Source organism: Camelus dromedarius, chromosome X (genome assembly GCF_036321535.1).
Source record: "Camelus dromedarius isolate mCamDro1 chromosome X, mCamDro1.pat, whole genome shotgun sequence".
Lineage (NCBI taxonomy): Eukaryota > Metazoa > Chordata > Mammalia > Artiodactyla > Camelidae > Camelus > Camelus dromedarius.
In genome coordinates, this window is record NC_087472.1 from 96328381 (window position 1) to 96345030 (window position 16650).

General features: G+C 43.0%; 1 protein-coding gene across 2 annotated transcripts in view; it reads right to left on the minus strand.

Annotated features, from left to right (window-relative positions):
* PDK3 (pyruvate dehydrogenase kinase 3) overlaps window positions 1-16650 on the minus strand; it is a 156522-nt gene that overhangs the window by 63760 nt on the left and 76112 nt on the right. The window contains exon 1 of one of the 2 annotated variants that reach the window (XM_031445692.2): window positions 5212-5499. The exons of the other annotated variant lie outside the window; for it this stretch is intronic. Within the exon in view, the coding sequence (XP_031301552.2) occupies window positions 5212-5317 (106 nt within the window). The 5' untranslated portion in view covers window positions 5318-5499. Of the gene's footprint in view, window positions 1-5211; window positions 5500-16650 lie in introns of those variants that run through there. 2 annotated transcript variants of the gene reach the window in all.

Consider the following 16650-nt stretch of genomic DNA (forward strand, 5'->3'; position numbering starts at 1 on the left):
GCAATGAGGACATGACAGTCCAAGATATTTAAGCAGTAAACATAATATTAACGGGCATAAAGCAAAAACCATACATGATATCTGGAGAAATAGAATCATATTATTAGGAGACTTGAACTTCTCTTGGGCCATGACAGATCCAGGGGATTAAAAAACAGTAAAGGCAAAGAAATCTCAAATAACGTAAGTAAGATGGAAGATGTGATATATCAAGCTCCCTAACCTGAGAAGAGAACGTAAGTAACCTTTCTTTTGCTGCCCAAGGAACAGTGGCAGGAAATGAGCACGGATTGCACTACAAAGCAAGTGTCAATAAATTAATGAGTCAGATTAACATCCTCTGATCACAATGCAACAAAACTAAACATCAATAAAATTAAAATACAGGGTGCACCTACACTGGACATTTAAAAACTGAACTCTTAGCTCATAGAAGAATGAAAATCTGAAGATGCAGAAAGGCTGGCAGGAAAAAGGGTCAAATATTATACATATTAGCTGCTAAAGCAGTGCTCAGAGGAATAAATGTAGCCCTAAATACCAAAATAAAAAAAAATGACTTTTCCCATTCAAAAAAAAAAAAAAGAAAGAATAACATCGAGGAGATCAGGGAGGATTAATAAAGTCAAAGTAGACATTAATGAATGAGAAAACAAGTCATAACACTATTAAGTGAACCCAATCATATAAAACACCATCTAATCTAATCAAGAAAGGGGGAGGGGAGAACAAATAAAAAATAAAGTGGAGAAGAGCCACAGAGAAAATCCAGACTAAGAGACTACTATCTCAGCTATGCAAACTGACTTAAAAACCTCCATGACTAGGATAATTTTCTAGAGAAATATACAAAAGCAACTCTAGAAGAGACAGGGATCTATATTGATCAATACCCCAGAACAGAGAAAGCTGTCAGAGAGCAATACCAAGACACACTAGGTTTATTTCATAGGTGGATTCTACCAAATCTTTAAAAAACAATTTGAAAGATAAACTGGTCTTCGTGCAGAAAGAAAATGATTTCTTCTGAATCGAGCATGATACTGACAAGAAAATCTAACAGACTGCACACACACACAAATCCACAAACAGCACATGGTATCAATATAATGAACCCAGGAATTCATCATACTATTCTCTCTAGTTCTGTAGATGCTTAAAAAATTCCAAGCTAAAATTAAAAAAAAAATTTACTCTTAAAAATACTGAATCACTATGCTGTATACTTGAAACTAATATAATATTGTGAATCAACCATACTTCAATTAAAAAAAATTTTTTTACTCAAGGAGAAAAAAAATTCTGTCTGGATATACTTTTTCACTTACCAAAAGTTTGACAACAGTGTGGTAAAAGTGTAGGAAAATGGGTACTCAGAAACTTCTAGTGAGAGGATAAACAGGCAGCCTTAATGGAGAGCAATTTGACAATGTTTATCACAATTTGCTATAGAAATCCAACGTTTAGGAATTTGCCCTATATATACACTCACACATGCATGAAATGATGGACACAAGAATTCACTGTTGCACTGGTTGTCATAGCAAAGACTGCAAACAACCTACTAGCCATCACCAGGGAGTTGGCTAATGAATATAGTACACTCATATAAACAAATCCTCAGAAGCCATAAAAAAGAAAAAGGAAATTCTGCAGACACAGATATGGAAAGCTGTCTGAGAAATTAAGTTTAAAAAGCCAGGTACAGACAAAAGCATTACAAGTTGCCATTTATTTAAAAATGGGGAGGCCAATGGACAAAAGTAGGAAGTTAACTTTTCTGTCTATGTCCTTTGGCACCTTTTGAATTTGGAACTATGTAACTATAATCTCAAGTCAAAAAGAATACTTTTTTTAAAAAAAAATCCCACCCTTTAGAACTTACTGCCGTTATAAACTCATAATCCATTTAGAACACTTGCTGTTCCTGCTACACTTACCAACCGTGTGGAAGGCCATGTTTCAAGTAAAGAATGAGCTCAAGAAACTCCTCTTATTTTAAAGGGCATAGAGAAATATGGCCCACAGATGAAAGGGGGACAGAACTCTAGATCCAGAGTATCATTCAGTTAGTGGTTCTCAACCCTGGTTATCCTTCAGAATAACCAAAAATACCAATGCCCTGTACCCATTCCCAGAACATTTATATTAAAGGTTGGGGGAGGGGGCCCAAGCATGAAAACCACGCATCCAAATGCTTTACAGCAGTGGTCCTCAACAGAAGGTGATTTATTTTGCTCCCCAGGGGGACATGGTGCTGTCTGGAAACGTGTTTGGTTGCCACAACTCCTAGGTGGAGGGAGTGTGGGGGGAGGGGCGCCACTGGCATTTAGTGGGTAGAGGCCAGGATGCTGCTATAGTAAACCTCCCACGGCGCACAGGTCACCTCCCCAAGGACCTGTCCCAAAATGTCAGATGTGCTGAGACTCAGAAACCCTCCTTTCAAATAAAACCACTGCTTCTGAAGTAACAAGCAGTTTTAGCCTTCCCTCTTGAATAAGGAAGATAACCTCACTTACTAGTGTGGATACATTAGGGTAATAAAGCTATTTCAGTGGCCAGAGGAACTACCATTGGTCGCCGTGGCTGTAACAAATACTGAAACATGAAACTCCATGTACATCCTTTCGCTGGTCCCAGTCCAGGTATTCTGGTCAAAAACTTCGGTCCCCTTCGTAAAGGAACCAGGGGGAATGTCATAAAGTTCACAAAGTGGCAGCCTGTGGGTCGGCACAGTCCACACATCTATTCTGTTTGAGCCCCAGGTCTTTTAAAATATACTGAATTGGTGCCAATCAGCTCCCTCTCCTGGAGCCAGCATACACCCAGGAGCTTGCCACAGTCCCTGGGCAGCCTGGCTACATGGAATCATTTGCTGCTTCCCCGTTGGGCCTTTAAGTATGTGAGGGGGCTCACCTCTGTGGTTTCCTCCAATCATTCAGGGGCATAAAGCCTCTTCACTCTCCTTGCTTCTCACCTTAAAAACATCCCCCACACCCATTCTGAATTCTCAAACTCCCACATCACTTGCCAAAATAGACTTCTATCAAGAGCTGGAAGAACCAAGACAAAGGGAGAAGGGACGGCCTTTGTGTGACAACTGTCTTCTAGTTGTTCTCAGTAAAGATAGGCTGCCTGTCACCTGATTCATCCCTGGGCACTACAAATGAGGCTTCAGTTTCTAGCAAATTCCACCACAATTATATATAGCTCTTCTGTGAGCTTCCTTATAAGGAAAAGACTTCAATTATTAGGCTTCTTCCATTCTCCTCGATTAGACTATCCCTCCACTCCTCCCAAAATAGGTCAGAAGCCTTCTACGGGAAATACCTATCAGAAGGTCTGGTAATCTTCATTTTAGAAGCTCATCCCTTTTCCTTTGAAATTAGGATCACACAGTTTTCGAGCTGTGCTTTAGAGATGACCTTATACAACCCACACACTTTATTGATGAGGAAAATGAACCCCAGTTCAGTCACTTAGCTAAGGCCAGGCTTTGAGTCAGTGGCAGAGCAAGAATTAGAACACTTGTTTTCAGATAATGGTCCTATGGGTTTTCCATGACAACACTATCCCCCGCTGTGGTTTTCCGACTCAAGTAACATCCTTGCCAAGACACCTATTAACATGGGTAGATACTAGCTGCTATAGAAATAAAACAACTGAAATTCTGCCGAGCTATGAGAGCTATCACTTCAACTTTCAGGGTGGAAGAAAGGAATTGGGAGTCTGGATTCCTCTTGTTCCTTTTACTGGGAATTCACCTGTCTCAGTTTACCCCCAATGAAAGGTTGATACCTTCAGAATGGTCTCTAAACCATACATTAGGGATGGAAAACATGCTATTTATAGCAACTGCGATATTTTCTTTCTAAACTCTTTAAGTCGGGAGCTGCCTCAAACCTCTAAAATTCTCACAAGTGGCCAGAGATGGGAGAGTAAAACTACTGAAAATTTTGGGGAAGTGAACTTTAAAATACAAAGATCAACATCTCACTGAACTCTGACTTCTCTTGTCCTTCGCTGACAAATTGGTTTCTTAAAATTTAATTTGGTCTCAACTTGAACCTATTCCTCTCTTCCTATCTCAACCTAAGTATATACAACATCACATTTTGCATATCGGGTATTCCCCGAACGAACGTGCTACCTTCTCTGCACTTAGGTTTTTATGCCCAGACACCATCCCTTGATATTTACATAAAATTCATTAAACGAACAGCCGCCCCATTCTCTTCCCTTGAGAGCTTAGAATACATCTTTGCTGCTCCATTTTCTCTTCCTTCCAGGATGCCGCGTTCCGCTTTGATACCTGAGTGCGCACTTTTGTTTTACTTTCAGGTGTTTCACAACCAGCTCCCTCGCATTCAGCAATTGCGAGTATTCCCTCAGCTGCTGAAACGGCACCACTCTGGGGAAACACGATCCAGTTAACAGAAGGTCGTGGAATCTGTTCCCATCTCAGCTAGGCCTCAGGCAGGCTGGGGGCTGGGTCTTTTGCGCGGCCACCTCAATCCATGTAAACTGCCCACCAGCCCACCCCACAGTGGAGAAGGTGAGTGGCCCATAAAAGGAGAGGAGCGACGAAAGGTGCTGGCACCGAGGCCCGGGTTGTATCAGACCCTGCTATGACGCTAGGAGCCCACACACCCGCTCTTCCCCAGCATCTAAGGCGTTTGCAGTCCAGGCCTCTAACTGCTTTCACATTACACGAAGACAGCAGTTCGAGTCCTGCCGCTCCGGCCACACAGCAGCACCTTAGAGCAGAAAAGGAACAAGATGCCATTGCATAATTTATACGACCTCAAGGTGTTTCTAAAGCGCTCTTACCGAATAAAAAGAAACCTAAAAATAAAAACGTTAAAAAACCACCCACATTCCGCTCCGAAGTTTTAAGGGCGATGAGGGCTGTGTCAAGTAGATTTGAAGCTAACGATGGAAGGTTTGGGGAGTTCTGCCCGGTTCCTCGGATGCGGTTTCTGTGTCTCCGGGTTAGCCCCCGGCCAGTGTGCGGGTGCCAGGCCCTGACCCTCCGCGCCCCGAAATCCGAGCCCCCGGGAGAGCCCCCGGGCATCCCGGAGTCCCGCCCGCGGTTCCCACGGATTTTGCCCGGAGCCTGAGGAGACCAGCGGCGGTGGACCCGGAAGGCAGCGGCCCCGCGCCGGGCGTGAGGACTGTGGCGACCGCGGGGGCCCACGGCCCCGCACTTACCGAAGTCCAGGAACTGCTTGATGGAGAGCGGTGATGGCGAGAAGCGCGAGTAGCGCTCAATCTGCTTGGGCACCGGCTGCTTCAGCAGCCACTGGAACAGCCGCATCCTCGCCGGGGCAGCGCAGAGACCAGCCGAGACGCCCGGGCGGCCGCAGGGGCCGGTGCAGCGGAGCCGCGTGGATCCGGCACGTTCGCCAAGCGCGCACCCTGGTCTCCGCCTCGGCCTCGGCGCCGCGGGTGCAGCCGCCGCAGCAGCAGCAGCAGCAGCTCCGGGGCCGCGGCCGGCCGCCCGCGGCTTCCCCAGGCCCCGCCCACGGGGGCGGAGCCGGCAGCCTCACGTACGCGGCGCGCGAGGGGCGCGGGGGGCACGAGGGGCGCGCGGCCGCACGCGCTGGCTGCTGATTGGCCGCCGCCAGCCACGCTTTCTTCTGCCGGAGTGCCGCCGGGAGCCGGCGCCTCCTTCCTTGGCTCTTGGGACCAAGACGGGCCGGGCAAGTGCAGCTGCCCCGGGTCCCGTCCCCGGCTAGGTCCTCCGCGACCGAAAGGTGGCGAAGGTGCAAGGGAACTGGGAGCAGGCTCGGAGCCCTCGCCTGGAATCCCGATCCTACGCGCCGCTCAATGCCCCGCTCGACCGAAGGCACGTCTTCCGGGAGGCCTTCCTTGGATCTGCTGACTGTTGCACTTCAGGGTATTCGTTGCACCTTGACACGTTGATTTTCATGTTCTGTTTACCACCTAACTACAGTGGCTGTTTCATGCCCTCCACCACTACCACCACCGTTGGGCAGAAATAAACTCACTGGTTCGGATTCCTTCCGCCCCTCACCATTGGCCAGGATTCATTGTAATGTCACTGACGCTCTGTTTCATTCCCCTCCGTTCCAACCCTTGCGAACACCTTTGGGCAGGACTGTTAGATCACTGACTCTGTTTCGTGGCTCGCCACCTCTGGCTCCCACCAACCGTCCCCACCCCCACGCCCCCGCCCAGGCCAACACCTTTGGGTAAGATTAATTGTTAAGTCACTGACTGCTACGTGCCGCCACCACCACCACCATTGGACAGGATCAATTATAAAGTCACTGACACTTCTTTTAGTGCCTCCCCCCACCCCTCTGTGAGCTCCCCCTAACACCATTGGTCAGGATTAATTGTAAGGGCACTGACTGTTTCATGTCCCTACCACCACGACCATTGGAAAGGATCAAATTTAAGAACTTAGGCCCTATCTTTCATACCCTCTTTCATACCTCCACCACCACCATAGGACAGCCTGTTACATGCCTCACCACCGCCAGCATCACTACTTCTGGGCAGGAGTCTATGTATTACATAAGACTAATATAAGAGGGGACATAAGCTCAGGGCTCAATATATGAAATCATTATTTCCTAATGTGAAGGTATACAGTACAGCTTGCTCTAACCATTTCCACCAACCTTGCTTTATTTTTGGCAACGTGTAAACATCAACTAAAATGAAAGGTATGTTTTCTAAGGAAAGGTAAAAATGTAACTGGAAACCACTCCCTTGGTCTCATTAGACTGGTTTTCTCACTGAGTAAGATTATTGGTATGTAGCTATTTAGCTTTTGTGCCTTCCTTGGATTTTTATGCACACAATTCTTTGCTTAATACTATCTCTACTCTGAACTTAAAGAGAAAAGTAATACATACACTCAAAGACATCAGTGGTCTTCCCTCACCTGTAGATTTTCAACTACATCTTGGTCATCTTGGTGGTGGTATGGTATGTAGACTACCATGTCTTTTCCATTCAAACCAAAAGCCCAAAGAAGACATAGTAACAACCTCTTTAATCAGGAGCTTTGCCAGCAGAGCTAAGGAACCCTGTTGATCTGGATGGGCAGACAAAAAGACCTGTGGCCTGTGGTTCCTCCAGTGACTTTCTCATGTGCTATCTGGAGGCAGAGTGTACTTGGTTGCAGTTGTGGGAGTCAGTGAGCAGCAAGAAGCTGAATATCAGTGGACAGGGAGTTTTTCCCAGCCTAAGCCACAAATAACTGATGATCTTTCTGAGCTTGAAAAGATTTGTTTCACTCCCTTTTTTACTGAACAAAATGCTACTTTAAATCTACATAGTCTGCTGATTTATTGAATTTTCATGTGCCTCATTTTAATGTTTTCCCAGAAGGTAGTGAAGTCTTAGAAGTTGGGAACAATATGGAAGAGCCTGGTATAATAGAAATTGTGCTGGTCCAGGGCTCAAATGATTCAGTCCTAAGCTTGGTTCTATAACTGACTAGCTGTGTGACCTTAGACAAGTCAATTAGCTTTTCTGTGTCCCCGTTACTTCTTATGTCAGATGGGGATATCCAATTTCTCTCCCTGGCATTTGTGACAATCATAGGAAATAAATGATGTTTAATATAAACACAAGGTATTGTTGTACCTCTTTTATACAGCAACACTTATAATTTTAGCTAATAGTTTCAAGTTAACTAGCAAAATCCAGAAGCTGGTCGTAGTCATAAGAGAAGGATCTTGAGAGAAATAAATAGATCATGATGACATTTTTTTCAATTATTTGTACACATCAAGGTCTTGCCCAGGCCCCGCTCCCAGTGGCTCTTGAAGTGGGACCCCTGGACTAGCAGCAGGAGTGTCACCTGGGAACTTGTTAGAAATGCAGACTCTTGGACCCCACCCCAAACCTACTGAATCAGAAACTTTGGGGGTGGGGCCTGGCAATCTGTGGTTTAATAAGCTATGGGGGTTTTAAAGATATGGCCACGAATTCTTTGATATTCCTCCCCTCAAGAGATAGACTTTAATTCTCCTCCCCTTGCATATGGGCTTGATTTAGTACTTGCTTCTACCAAATAGAGAATGGCCAAAAGTGATGAGATAACACTTCAAAGATTAGGTTATAAAACAATTTCAGTCCTATATGACCAGTAATCCTCAAAATTATCAAGACCATTAAAAAGAAGGAAAATCTGAAAAACTGTCACAGCCAAGAGAAGCCTAAGGAGACATGACAACTAAATATAATGTGCCAACCTGGATGGGATTCTGAAACAGATAAAAAGGACATTAGGTAAAAACTAAGGAATTCTGAATAAAGGATGGACTTTGGACCAATTTTGTTTAATAGTAATGTGTCAACATGTGTTTGTGAATTGTAACAAATGTACCCTACTAATGCAAGATGTTACTAGTAGGGAAAACTGGGAAGAACATGTGGGAACTTTGTGTACTGTCTTCTCAAATTTGTTGTGAATCTGAAACTGTTCTAAAAAAAATAAAGTCAATTGTTACAATACAGAATTGATGACTATAGTCATCACATTATACGTTACATTCCCAGAGCTGATTTATCTTATAATTGGGAGTTTTGAAAGTTGATCAGAAAGCAGATCTTAAAAGTTCTCATCACAAGGGAAAATAATTTTGTAACTATGTGAGTTTATGGATGTGCACTAAATGTATTGTGGTAATCATTTTGCAGTAGATACATGTATCAGTCGTTATCTTGTACACCTTATACAATGTTATACATGTCAATTCTAGCTCAATAAAACTGGGGAAAAAGCAAAAGCAGTATCTTTTGGTTACAAAATGTAATGTAAAATATATTCAGATAATATAAAGAAAATATTTGATAGCAATAAAAATATCTTATAACCATACAATAACTCCTGAACATTTAAAGCACATGAATGACTACTACTACTAATAATAATAATAAAGTCAACATTTTTAAAAAGACTGTGGCTTCTATTTTAAGGTTCCCTCTCTCTCCCTCCCTGTCTGTGTCTGTCCGTGTCTCTCTCTTTCTCTCACTCAGAAACCACCTGCCATGCTGCGAGAGTGAGCTTGCAAGCACATCCCTTTGGAAGCAGCTCCTTTCCCTGCCTGGCATCTTGACTGTAACCTCATGAGAGACCCTGAACCACAACCACTCCGCTTTCCTGGACTCCTGACCCACAGGAATGTTCACAGTTTATTCTAATAAATGTTCATTGTTTCCAGCTGTTAACTTTGTGGATGATTTATTATGCAGTAATAGTTAACTAATCTACAAGCCCTCCGGATGATCCTGACACAGGCTCAAGTGTGAGAACCAGTGTCCTGCGCTTTGTACTCTAAACCAGCGCCCAATTCCTGCTTGTTAATGCCTCAGACCTCAGCAAAGTCATCACTTAAACATCAAGGGAGGCTTTCCTTGACCATAAGGCTATGCATTCCCCGTGCTATATGGTTTCCTGATTCTCCGTGCCTCCCACTGTAACACTCAAAACACTCTGTTATAGGTTGATTAATGCCCATCTTTGGCACTAGACGTCAGTCCTGTGACCACTGGGCCCAGGTCTGGCTTATTCACTGCTTCATCCTCAGTGCCCAGCATAAGTACCAAACACTACTTAGGTTCACAACAAATATTGAGTAAATAAATGAAAACCAACGACAGTAACAAAACCTACCCCAAATCACATCCCTTCCAATCAGCTCTCAATGGAGAACAAAGGCAGGGGTAGAGTTCTGAGTAATTCACACAATAATGGACATTTTATTAAATTATGATTTGATAAAACAAAAGCCAAAATCCAAAGTGGAGTAGAACAGATGAAGAAAAAAATAACCTCTGATTGTCGTAAAAAAAAAAAAATAACCCCTGATTGTCTCATCATCAATCACTGGTTGGTGGATCGTGTCATAAAATGTCTTCACTATCACTTGATTTAATGAAATCCTGGTCTCCCTGTCTTTTCTTCCTCTTTCTCTCTTCACTCTCAGCTAACATTTTTTGAGCACCTGCTGTGTGCTCTGTGAAACTACCTACCCGTGTTGTCTCTTCACAGTAAATCTGAGGGGTGAATATTATCCTCATTTTACAGGTGAGTGAACTAAGACACAGAAAGGTTAAAATAATTTAAGATTACACAGCTTGCAAATGGCAGCACAGATTCAAATCCAGGTCTTCTGACTCCCAATTCTATGTTCTTCCATAATACCAGCCTGAATTGTTTTTAATAGATGTTTTTAAAAAATCATTTTTAGGTTCATCGCAAAACTAAGTGGAAAGTGAGTTCCTACAAACCTGTACCTTCCCCCTGCACACAGCCTCCCCCAACATCAAAACCCCCCACCAGAGTGGTACCTTTGCTACAATTAGTGAACCTACACTGACACATCATTATCAACCAAAGTCCATAGTTTACTGTTCACTCCTTGTATTGTACATTCTATGGGTTTGGACAAGAGGACTGCTCTAAAAATCCTCTGTGCTCTGCCTACACACCCCTCCCCTTCCCCCAACCCCTGGGAACCACTGATCTTTTTACTGTCTCCATAGTTTTGCTTTTTCCAGAATGTCATATAGTTGGAATCATACAGTATGTAGTCTTTTCAGATTGCTTCTTTCACTTCACAATATGCATTTAAGATTCCTCCATGTCTTTTTGTGGCTATGATAGCTCATTTCTTTTTAGGTCTGAATAATATTCCATTGTCTGGATGTAGCATAGTTTATTTGTCTATTCACCTCTTGAAGGAAATTTCAGTTGCATGCAAGATTCACTAGCCCACCTTTTGATTTTAAAAGTGGAAAGTTAGAGTGTGAAGATGAGTGAACTAAAGGAGCAAGAACTACTTCAGTTTTACTAAATTTATATCTTCAATCAAATATGTGTGTGATTGGGAGCAGTAGCTCTATTCTCCCAAGTGCCCAGATTCTTGAATTTTTTGACAAACTGTCTTAGATGGTACAAATCCTCTTGAAGTTCATTTATCCTGGTCCTTTTGTTTCTAATTAAGGAGGGTTTTCAGCCTTAATAGTCTTTCTCTTCCCCTAAAAGAGGTCAGGAAAGATATTAAGTACAGGGAGAGTTAGGCAGGATAATTTATTGAGAAACTAAATCTGGGTTTTGTTTTTGCTGCTTTTAGAGGGACAAAAGGAAGAGGTAGCTGATCTCCCCCAACCTAAAAGACAACGGGGCCTTTGGGCTGCTGTGCCTTGGGAAATCCATTAGTTGCCTTGTAGAGCAGGGTGCTTTGGTTTCCAGGGATGAAAACAGAAGTCAGAAAATACAGGAGATATTCTGCTAGTCTCTGTAAATTCATTCCCTCCTCTGTTGGTAACTACCCCCACCTGTCTTTAGTTTCCCATGCAATACAATTGCGCTTTGACTGGGGTGAAGGTGGGGGTGGAGAATTGCCTACTTTGGTTGTAGTCATGAGATATATGGCTCAATCTAAAAACTAACAAGTTTAATTAACTCTGACCACTGGCCATGGCTCATGGTTATTGGCACATGACCCAAATTAGGCCAATAAAAAGGAGAAGACATTTCCTGGGGACTTCTGTAAAAGAAACCTGCTTGCTGTTTGGAGGAGGCTTTTGGAAGAATCTCTCTCTCTCTTCTCTTTCTACCTCCTCCCCATCTCTAAACACACACACGGAAGCATTAGCTGACAACCATGTTGTGATCAGGGTAAAGCTGACTGTAGAAAATGGAGCAAAAGAGAAAGAGGCTGGGTCCTAGACGATGTTGTCAGGCAACTAAATTAAACCAATCCTGAAGCTTCCTCTGAACTTCCAGTTCCATAAGCCAGTACATCTCCTTTATGATTTAGGCCATCTTGGGTAGCTTTGTCTTGCTTAGAGTCAAAAGTATCCTAACTTTCTAAAGATGTGGTGTACACACACACACACACACACACACACACACACACACACACACACACACAATGGAATACTACTCAGCCATAAAAAGGAATGAAATAATGCCATTTGCAGCAACATGGATGGACCTAGAGATTATCATACTAAGTGAAGTAAGTCAGACAAAGAGAGACAAAGGTCATATGATATAACTTATATGTGGAATCTAAAATATGAACTTATTTATAAAACAGAAACAGACTCATAGACACAGAAAACAAACTTAAGGCTACCAAAGGGAAAACGGGGTGGGGGCTGGGCAGGGATAAATTAGGAGTTTGGGATTAGCAGATACAAACTACTACATACAAAATAGATTAACAATAAGGTCCTACTATATAGCACAGGGAACTACTTTCAATATCTTGTAACAACCTATAATGAAAAAGAATATATATACATATAACTGAATCAGTTCGCTGTGCACCAGAAACTAACACAACACTGTAAATCAACTATACTTCAATTTAAAAACAAGTATCCTAACTTCCACACAAAGCATTCTCAGATACTCTGCATACACATTTGGGAAAAGCCTCACATTGATGGCTGCTGGTGGGTGTCTTGCTAGCTCTCATATGGGAATTCAAACCCGAATTTAATTTGATTTTTTAAAAAATAAAGAAAGGTAATGTTTCAAGTGCCCAAGTGTTAGGAAACAAAATCACATCCTATAATATCCAGAGGAAAAGAAATAATAACGGAGGCTCATTAAGTAAATCATGGCACATGCATTCAATGGAACATTATACTGTTATTAAAATTCATTGTATGAAGTCTATATGAGAACATGGAAAATACAAACATTATAAGTGGGTAAAAGCAAGACACAGAACTATGTACCAAATTTGAGGTCAGCTTTAAAGAGTCCACAAAACTTTATAGAAAAAAAAGTCTGGAAGGAAACAGAGCATAGTGCCAACAACGCAAGAACGCTAAAGAGTGTTTTGAGTGATAACATTTAGGAAATCCTTGGAGTTCCTGGGTAAGAAGTGATCCAAAAACATGAGCCAAGGATAGGGTAACACAAATGGCCTTATTCAGTTTTCCGTCACTTTAAAAGATGAAGGTTAATTATACAGAGACTTGTCCGAATCCACAATTATTTTTATCCAAAACATGATCTTATCGGTTCTTATTAATATTTACTTACTGCCCATAATTAACTGAGCATGAATCATCATATGCAGTGGACTCTGACATCTAAGGTGCCACTTCTTATATGGAAAACTTGGCGTTTCTTACATCAGCAAGTCTAGTACAGCCTTCACCCATCCAAGCTGTTTGCCAAGAAGCAGCCCCCACCCTCATCCCTGACCCACCACCACCACCACCAGCAAACTTGACAGTGAACCCGAGTCAGTTCCCAAGTTGCTAACATTTCCATCAGAGAGGGTTGTTGTGTAGCTGCCAGGAGGGCCTCTTCCCCAGGCCTCTGGGATCTTATTATCAGCTCCAATTCTCTTCACCTTTCCCTCCTACCACTTATCCCAATTTTCTGGAGGTTTGAAGCTTTGAGGAAAAGAAAGACTGCCATTCCTCACAAGGAGATTGGGGATTCCTGCTCTAGGATAATCTGTCCTGTGTACCATCTGATGGCCTGAGACAACTGTAAATCAGTGATTTTAAAGGACCAGGTCTGGGGCCACCTTCCACACCTTCCACAATTTGAAGTGTGTAAAAGAACAGAATCAAAAAGGCCAGGTTTCTAAATCTAAAAAGATTCCATCTCTTTAGAAGTACTAAGGCCCATGTGGGGTTATTGAGCACTTGAAACATGCTGGTCCAAATTGAGACAGGTTCTAAGTGTAAATTCACAGCAGATTTTGATGACTTAGGATAAGGAAAAGAAAGAAAAAGAAAAGAGAATACGAACTATCACATTAATATCATGTTGATTACATGCTGAAATAACATTTAGATATATTGGTTAAATCATATATATTTTTAAAATTAATTTCATCTGTTTCTTTTACCCTTTCTAAAGTGTGGCTTCTAGAAAATGTAAAACTGTATCTGTGGTTTGCATTTGGGGCTCATGTTAGATTGCTACTGGGCAGTGCTGTGCTCAGTATACTGCCGGGTGTCCTTGTAATTCTGCGGATACAGACAAGGTAATTAACACTGGCTGCTGGCCTTCTTTGTGCCAGAGCTGTGTTGGGTGCACTTAGCTCTTTTAATCCTCATATCAATCCTGCAAGGCACTCATGAGTATACTCATTTACAGATGAGAAAACTGAGGCTCAAAGTAGTTAAGCAACTTGCCCAAGGCAACACACTGAAGTATGGCAGAGCCGGTAAATTCAACATTGGATAATTGTTCAGGGCGTTATCCAGTTGCCAACACTTTGCTTTCTGGCACGACTGGACGACCTATACAAGCAGAGGAAGTGATGCCAAAACAAATGGGAGGAGATGTGTTCTTTGAAACTGAAATTGCTTCACACGAACAAGTCTCATCAAAAAAATATAACTACACCTCCTTAGTCCTTGATGCCAAGTTGCCAAAACACATGGCTGGTGACAAGTGTTATAGCATGGCCTTTCTTTTTGTCTAACCATGACTTGGAAAGAGGGGTTGAGTGGGTGCTGTTTAAGAGCTAGACTTGCCACCATTTAAAAAAGATTCCTGTAACTTTTTGTCTATAGTTTGAGATGTAATAGAAAGAAAAATTTGCTAGTTAGCCCTATAATTTCCTTTTTCCCGCAGAGCATCTCGATGGGTTTGGATATACAAGTTTGGGCTTGCACCTGTGGGAAGAAGTACTTGGACCCCTCACTCCTTAGGGTGATCTGGGGAGGGAGAGGATGAAGTAGAATCAGGGTGGGGGTGGGGGGAGCTTTAAGAAGGGTTGGGTTGTAAGGTCCATGTTCTCCCCCTCCTCACCAATTTCATAACAGGTACTTCATCACAAATGCTTGTTTGGGGGTGATTTTTTTTTTTTCTGGCAGAGTCTGGTGAAAGAGGTGAGTGGTTCAGTAGCAGCTGTGCAGGAGAAAGATCCAAGTATCAGAGGCATCCAGAACATGGTAGGAGCAGAGATCCCGAGACGGCTGAGGACTGTGATGGGCTGTGGGATCTGAGGGGAGCAGGGAAACCTGCCAATGAGTTCAAGAGCTCCCCCCTAGGGATGGAGCTGCAGTTACTTGAAGTAACTTGCCAGTCACAATGCAGTCATTGGCAGGTTTCCTTGCTCACCTGGTGGTGTTTTCTGGCGTAGTCTCTCAAATCAGAAACCTGCACAAGGTCAGGTAACTGCAGCTCCATCCCTGGGGGGGAACTCTTAGAAAGCACAGGCACACATCTGAGTTTTCCAAGCCGAGGCAACAGAGCTGGAGTACTTGTCTGCCCATTCCCCTGGTTGGTGACTGAGAGTTGCTCCTGAGGAGAGCAAGGCGTTTCCCTAGCACTTTGGGCCTGCTGTGTGTACTGTGTGGAATTTTATTATTCTCTGGCTCTTATGGAAAATCACTTTATCACACATATATATGTTTATATTATTTCATTTCCATTGTTTGGAACTGACAAACTTGCTACAATGCTGTACTTAAGAAGACTTCTGGAACTAGCTTTGTGTCCTTAGTATTATATTGCAAAGATTCATTTTATCTTATGTATGTAGCCCTAGGGGCATTTAGGTTGTTTCTAGCCTGTCTTTCTCTCTCTCTCTTTCCTTCCTTCCTTCTTTTTGTGTATTGATTTATTTACTACAAATAGTAAACAATGCTGCTGTGAATGTTATTTTTGGACAGGTTTACAGATTCCATGAGAATATTTAATACTACAGGATAATACAAAATGATTAATTTATATTCCTATTGATAAATACGAGATTTTATTCATCCGTATCCTCTTCTTCAAAACCTGGTATTGTCGGACAGCTTCACTGAATGCTCTAGTTTTCAGTTTGGGTGTTGGGTTCATGGAGGTTCCTATTTATTTATGTATTTATTTAAAAAGAGAGGCGCATGTGGACCTGTGTATCTTGAGCCCAAGATTATGACTAACTCAGTTCCATGTAGTTACGGACCCCCCTTGAAAACAGTGCAGTCACAGGATACCTATATCAAGTTCTAGAAATGAGGTTCTGTAAACACCTCAGCCCAGTTAGGGGCTCGAAGATCCAGCCTCAGTCTAGATACCACTCTGAGCTGGGCAGTGTTTGTTCTTCTTCCAGAGATCCCTTCCTTCGTGCTGCCTCCACCAGACCACTATCATTCAAATGGGCCTGAAAAGTTCTCCTTGCTTCCCACAATTTCCCTTCCCAACGAAACATAACTCTTCAGTGTCCCATTTCCTCAAGACTCTGCTCCTTCCTAGAAGTGACTCGAAGTGGAAACTTAAGGTACCAGAGCCTAGGAATTGGGTGGATAAAGTTGGCTGTGTGGGCCTTTGGGCATTCCTCATGACACCAGGCAGGCCAACATCTGTCCCCGCTGAAGTGTAGGTCACCCCTAGATACTGGTACTCCCTACTGGGGCATCCCACAAGATTAGGCAGTATTGCTACTTACTGACTGTGTGGTTTTAGGCAAGGTATTTAACCTCTCCCGGCTTTGGTTTTCTCACCTGGAAAATGGGAGTGATAAAACCTCCTTTGAGGGTTTATTGTGAGAACTGGAGACAACACCCTCCCGGCCTCAGGAAGCTTTCAATTAGGGGAGCATGACAGCCTGGCCTACTAGACACTTGACCTCCAAGTTCCAGGCCTAGATCTGCCTGCCACTAACTAGCTCTGTGGGGTTGGGAAAA